We start from the raw sequence: 7,500 nt of genomic DNA on the forward strand, positions 1-7,500 counted from the left end.
TAAGAGGAAATGTTTTTTGCATAAATGAATGAATACATGTGTGTGTGTGTGTGTGTGTGTTTCACTACTAGTTGAATCATTCCTAAGACAGACGCTGACATTGTGTCCTTTGGAGTCATGTGACCCTGGACAGCATAAGGCCAGTTCAGTTCGCTGGAGAGTCTGCATGTGTGTGTGTGAGTGTGTTTGTGTTGTGTGTGTGAGTGTTTGTGAGTGTGTTTGTGTTGTGTGTGTGAGTGTGTATGTGTTGTGTGTGTGAGTGTGTATGTTCGCATATGTGTGTTGTGAGTGTGTTTGTGTTGTGTGTGTGAGTGTGTATGTGTTGTGTGTGTGAGTGTGCATGTTTGCGTATGTGAGAGTGTGTGTGCGCATGTGTGTGTGACCCTGGGCAGCCAGTTCACTGGAAAGTCTGCATGAGTGTGTATTTGTGTGTTGTATGTGTGAGTGTGTATGTGTTGTATGTGTGAGTGTGTGCGTGTGTGTGAGTGCGTGCGTGTGTGTGACCCCGGACAGCATAAGGCTAGTCCAGTACACTGGAAAGTCTGTGTGTGTGTGTGCATGTGAGTGTGTGTGTGTGTGTGTGAGCGTGTGTATGTGTGTATAATTATGTCCGGCCACAAACAGCAGTGACTCAGTGGAGTAAAAATATGTTTGCCACTCTCAGGCCAGTGAAGTATAGTTCAGTACAGAGGCATGTGGTCACCAACACTTCTTGAATTTACAACAATTCTTGAACAATTCTTGAATTTCCCCTGGGGATCAATAAAGTATCTATCTATCTATCTATCTATCTAACACTCCTGTTCATGGGTGTGTGTTTGCGAGTTTGTGTGTGTGTGTGTGTGTGTGTGTGTGTGTGTGTGTGTGTCCCTCTCAGGCTGGTGGAGTGGTGTGAGGTGTGTGGTTACTTACACTCCTGTTCATGTGTGTGTGTGTGTGTGTGTGTGTGTGTGTGTGTGTGTGTGTGTGTGTGTGTGTGTGTGTCCCTCTCAGGCCGGTGGAGTAGCGTCTGGCTTCCAGCACGTGGTGACTAATGACCTCTCCGCCCGGAGACTTTTCCACATCAAGGGCCGACGCGTCGTCAGGGCAACCCAGGTGCCTTTGGATTGGAAGAGCTTTAACAAGGGTGACTGTTTCATCATCGACCTGGGCGCGGTAGGCAACAATGTTTCTATTTGATTTAATCAGACATCTTCATGCAATTAGCTGAGCCATTTTCATACAGTTCACATCATACAGAAAACATTTATTTTAAATGTAGAATTTCTAGGTTATTACATCTTCCCTTGTTTAAGTGGGTGGATCAGGCAATATGTGCCTTTGTTACTTCAGTAGCAGTCATCAGTTAAACTCCCAACCAAGTAACTGAAGTAACCCGCTTAGCAGGTCCAGTCCACTATATTGAGTAAATACAAGCACACACACACACACACACACACACACACACACACACACACACACACACACTACACACACACACTACACACCAGGCTTGTGCAAAATTCCAGAATTGAATTGAAACTGGCTCTTAAATTCCAATTCAATTCTTGAATTTCACTTGCATTTCAATTGAGGTAGCAAACAGGAAGCAGAATTGCAATTCGAATTGTGCACAACCCTGCTACACACACACACCACACACACACACACACACACACACACACACACACACACACACCACACACACACACACACACACACACACACACACACACACACCATTTGTATTTGTATATGCTGACGGACTCTGTTGCTGCCTGTCGCCCCCTGCAGGTCATCTACCAGTGGTGCGGCTCCTCGTGCAACAAGTTTGAAAGGCTGAAGGCTGCGCAGGTGGCGACTGGTATCCGTGACAACGAGAGGAATGGACGCGCTCAGCTGGTGATTGTGGAGGAGGGAAGTGAGCCTGATGAGGTCACCAAGGTACAAACTCTACACAACTCTACACCCTCTTCACAACACACACACAACACACACTCTACTCTACACTACACTTCCCAACTTTAATCCATCTCTACAACACACACACACACACACACACAGAACACACACACTCTACTATAACTGTACACTACCCCTGACTCTGCTCTAATCCACAAACTCTACACAGTGTACAATTCTATACCACATCTTTAAGCTACACTGCACTACTCCACTATTTCTAGAGATTCTATACAACTATAGAATCTACTCTACACTACTCTAGAGTATCTCTGTAAACTCTACACTACTCTAGAGTATCTCTATAACTCTACACTACTCTAGAGCATCTCTGTAATTCTACACTACTCTAGAGTATCTCTCTAAACTCTACACTACTCTAGAGTATCTCTGTAACTCTACACCACTCTAGAGTATCTCTATAACTCTACACTACTCTAGAGTATCTCTGTAACTAACTCTACACTAATCTAGAGTATCTCTATAACTCTACACTTCTCTAGAGTATCTCTGTAACTAACTTTACTCTACTCTGGAGTATCTCTGTAACTCTACACTACTGTAGAGTATCTCTGTAACTCTACACCACTCTAGAGTATCTCTGTAATTAACTTTACACTACTCTAGAGTATCTCTGTACCTCTACTCTACTCTGGAGTAACTCTGTAACTCTACACTACTGCATCTTTACTCACTAACTCCACAAGTCTACACAACTCTAGCTCTACAAACACAACTCTACACTACTGCATCTTTACTCACTAACTCCACAAGTCTACACAACTCTAGCTCTACAAACACAACTCTACACTACTGCATCTTTACTCACTAACTCCACAAGTCTACACAACTCTAGCTCTACAAACACAACTCTACACTACTGCATCTTTTCTCACTAACTCCACAAGTCTACACAACTCTAGCTCTACAAACTACTCTAGCTCTACAAACTACTAGAGCTCTACTCTACAAACTCTACAAACTACTCTACACTACTGCATCTTTACTCACTAACTCCACAAGTCTACTCACCTCTATTGATCTCTATATTACTCCACAAGTCTACTCACCTCTATTGATCTCTATATTACTCCACAAGTCTACTCAACTCTATTGATCTCTATATTACTCTATAGACACTCCTCTGCATCACTCTCTCTACAGTGCCTCTCTTTATTTACTAACTGCACCTCTTCACAACTCTACTCTAAGGGTCTGTGTCTAAGCTCTACTGGTGTGTGTGTGTGTGTGTGTGTGTGTGTGTGTGTGTGTGTATGTGTGTGTGTGTGTGTGTGTGTGTGTGTGTGTGTGTGTGTGTGTGTGTGTGTGTGTGTGGGTGTGTGTGTGTGAGTGTATGTGTGTGTGTGTGTGTGTGTGTGCGTGTGTGTGTGGTTTTGACAGGCTCAGTGCTGTGTAACCACACAGAGCCTAACCTTTCAGATGGCGCCACACACACACACACACACACACACACACACACACACACACACACTGCTCCACTTTCAGTTTTCTTTTTTTTTCTTTTTACACACACACACACACACACACACAGACACAGACACACACACAGACACAGACACACACACACACACTGGAGCAGCACTTCTATTATTTTGCTCAAAGCCCAGGCTAAACCACACAACCACACGCTGCATGTTTGCAACTAAAAGACACAAAACGTTTTTTTTTTTTTTTTTTAGATGTTTGATGTGTAGGTGTGTATGTACAGTACGCGTGCATGTTCATGTGTGTATGTGCATGTGACTTTGTAAAGCAACCTTAAGTTTGAGAAAGGCCCTATATAAAAAACATATTTTATTATTATTATTATTATTATTATTATTATTATTATTATGTGTGTGTAAGAGAGAGAGAGACATGCATGTCTGTGTGTGTATGTGTGTGTGTGTGTGTGTGTGTGTGTGTGTGTGTGTGTGTGTTGTAAGTGTTCTAAGTGTTCTAAGTGTTCTCTCTGGTTTCAGGTTCTTGGGAAGAAGCCTGACCTGCCGGAGGGAGATGACAATGATGATAATGTTGCTGACATCTCAAACAGGAAAATGGCCAAACTTTACATGGTATGACACACACTAACATAAACACACACACACACACACACACACACACACCCACACCCACACACGATTGCTGATATCTCTAACAGGCAACAGGAAAATGAGTAAACATTTCATGATATCACAGATATACTCGCGCGTGATTACTGACATCTGAACAGGAAAATGGTCACTTAGGCTAGATAAGGTACACACACACACACTCACACACACGCGCGCACACACACACACACACACACACATAGAGTGTTATCAAGTAACGTGTATGTATGCAGAGATGCCTTTGAGTGTGTGTGAGTGTGTGTGTGGCAAATGTGTGTTGGATTGAGAGATATACACAGGGGTGCAACTACCCATTTTCTGAGGGGTATGAAATAACAATATTGGCGCCCCCACAACACCCACCCACCCTAGACTACTGTTTTAGTTATGATTGTGATTAATCTTACATTTATATAAAATGTAGATAATAACAAAAATATAACACAAACAACTAAAGTAAAATAAGGCCAACAATTTACCCTATTAGTGTGTATTTTGTCACTTTAAGGGGCACTGACTCTAAATGGTTATCATAACGTCCTTTTGCCAGCTCTTGCTCACAAAAGATAAGGCTGATCCAACTCTAGCCTTGTTTGTTTGCGCCACATTGACAGCACAATATTAAGTTATTACAAGCAGATTCTAGTAGAAGAGAACATGTAATGAGTTGTTGCTAGCTTGACATTTCTATTTGCAATTAGAAGTGCATTATGAGCCTAGTAGCCACCTAGCTATCTGAATGGAATAGGCTACATTTCAGTCGGCATCTACAGTATATGCTTCATGGAACACTCATTATTGAAGCCTTCTCTACAAGGAGATTGCTGATCCAGTCATTTTAATTACAGTACAAACCATATTCGAATGTCCCTTTAGTATTCATTCTCTTGGAATATGATGATGATTGTGACTTGAGCACAGAGTTCAACCCGAAAGTTAAAAATGTTTGAACCATCATGATGAATCAGCATCAATAGCAACTTCATCAGCTAGTTTCACCGAGGCATTTACAGTAGACTTTCTGCTGGTCATTGCCTTTGCTCAACTGTCCCTTACCTTACAACTCTGCCTCTGGTTTTGATAGATAAGGCCACTGTGTCATTTCCACAAACCACAAGGACACAGAGTGTAACTACTTTGTTGGTTTCTTCCTGAAATAAATGTAACAACTTACAAAAAAGAAATAATGTCAAACAATCTTTGAGTTTTTTGAATCGTTGGATTATATCTAAACACCAAATAGATTCATACTGTGTGTGTGTGTGTGTGTGTGTGTGTGTGTGTGTGTGTGTGTGTGTGTGTGTGTGTGTGTGTATCACGTGAAAGTGTCTCCCTGTGGTCAGAGAACCTTCTGGAAGATATGAATTCAAAGTCACACTTGGGAAGAGTGGGAAAAGACTAGCCTGACCAAACCCACTCCTTAAATCTCAGTCAATGGCCTCCTTGCCAGACTGACCTACTACCCTGGAAATCCAGAGTTCTCGTGAGAGCACCATTTAAATTGTCTCTGCGAGACACTCTGGCAATTAGCTTGTTAGTTTTACCCTTTACCCCTTGCATTGCGAGGAACCAATCACATCAGTGTATCTGATATAGGCGGGCCAGAGGTGAGCTAAACAGATGACGACAGCGCTGCAACGAATCAATCAGTAAACACTGGTCGTAGTGTTATCTAATTGCGTCGAAAGTCTGGAATCAGTCAGTAAACATTGGTCAGATTTTCAAATGCATGCTTGGTGCCCCCCCCCCCCCCCCCTCTCGAGTTGGGCCATTACATTAGTCATGGCCAGACCCTTAATTTTTCTAGATTACCAGGGTCTGGAATCTCCAGGCGACTGACCTACAGAGCCAATTGAAATTTGCTGACAGGTTCGTCTGGGTTCTCCCAGTCTAGGGAAAGATAACGCCACAGTTATGGAATGTAACTGAATAATAAATGTTGAGTGTACACACTCTCCCTACTCACATACACACTCAAGTGTAAATCCACACATGTACCCACATACATTTATTCACACCTTCACAAAGTATGTTTGCATATGTAAACATTAAATTACAGAAAACTTGTAATACATTTTTTTCTCATATTAATGTAAGTAATTAACTGGTGAAGTTTCATAGTGATGTCTGCTAGTTAAATATGTTACCCTATTCACCTGTAGTGTCTCGCCTTAAAGGTGCTCTAAGCGATGCTGGGTAACGTCACTTCTGTTGACTTTCAAACAAAACAGAGAGCTAGCTCGCTACTTCCTCCCCCTCCCTCCCATGCTGCTCCCGTGCAATTGAAACTCTCCTAAACGTGCATCTCTTCTGTGATTTGCTGGAACAGTTTGTTATGTTTTTATGGGCTAGGTTTGCCCAGGCTGTTTTTGTTGTTGTTTATGGAGCGTAGGCTGTCCACAGAGATCGTGTTTTTTTACAGTGTATTCAGGACACAGACAGCTAGCGGTTGGTTAGGTGATGTTTGCAGTAAGTGACATAAAATGTTTAAGCCTAAAAAACATGTGGCATCGCTTAGAGCAGGGGTTCCCAAACTTTTCCACGACAAGGCCCCCCAAATACCACTAGGTTCTGGCCAAGGACCCCTGTGATGTGTTATTAAACCCATCGACAATACTACGGCAAATGTAAAAATACATTAAGCTAATCCTAATAACTATTTTAGCCACAAGCACTTCGTGATGGAGCATACAGTGCGTAAAAATTGTATTTGGGGCTTTCTGCTATATGAGAGCCATCACTCTACTATTATTCACAGTCATTATCATGGGAAATATAATGTTCAGAAATGCGACACATTATTATAATGGCATTGTATAACAACCCTCATAGTAATGGGTATGTTTTACATTTTCAAATGTATTTATTTGTTGCTTTTACTTTTCCTTCCAACTTGCTGAGGCCCCCCTGGCCCCCCCTCACGGCCCCCACTTTGAAAACCACTGCTGTAGAGCACTCCTGAACACACACACACATCATCAATAGCTTGGCTGTAGAGCACTCCTGAACACACACACACATCATCAATAGCTTGGCTGTAGAGCACTCCTGAACACACACACACACATCATCAATAGCTTGGCTGTAGAGCACTCCTGAACACACACACACACACATCATCAATAGCTTGGCTGTAGAGCACTCCTGAACACACACACACACATCATCAATAGCTTGGCTGTAGAGCACTCCTGAACACACACACACACATCATCAATAGCTTGGCTGAAGAGCACTCCTGAACACACACACACACACACACACACACACACATCATCAATAGCTTGGCTGTAGAGCACTCCTGAACACACACACACACATCATCAATAGCTTGGCTGAAGAGCACTCCTGAACACACACACACACATCATCAATAGCTTGGCTGAAGAGCACCTGCTCTGGCTATCATTGAAACTAGATGTACAGCAGAGCGGTACACAATATG

General features: G+C 42.6%; 1 protein-coding gene across 3 annotated transcripts in view; it reads left to right on the forward strand.

Annotated features, from left to right (window-relative positions):
• scin (scinderin) overlaps positions 1-7,500 on the forward strand; it is a 62,452-nt gene that overhangs the window by 43,687 nt on the left and 11,265 nt on the right. For all 3 annotated transcript variants that reach the window (XR_006026026.1, XM_042075616.1, XM_042075617.1), the window contains exons 3-5: positions 994-1,155; positions 1,774-1,923; positions 3,924-4,016. Coding sequence is in view for 2 of the 3 variants with exons in the window: in XM_042075616.1 (XP_041931550.1) it covers positions 994-1,155; positions 1,774-1,923; positions 3,924-4,016 (405 nt within the window). In the remaining variant the exon portion in view is untranslated. The remainder of the gene's footprint in view (positions 1-993; positions 1,156-1,773; positions 1,924-3,923; positions 4,017-7,500) is intronic.

This window comes from Alosa sapidissima, chromosome 21 (assembly GCF_018492685.1).
Source record: "Alosa sapidissima isolate fAloSap1 chromosome 21, fAloSap1.pri, whole genome shotgun sequence".
Taxonomy (NCBI): domain Eukaryota; kingdom Metazoa; phylum Chordata; class Actinopteri; order Clupeiformes; family Clupeidae; genus Alosa; species Alosa sapidissima.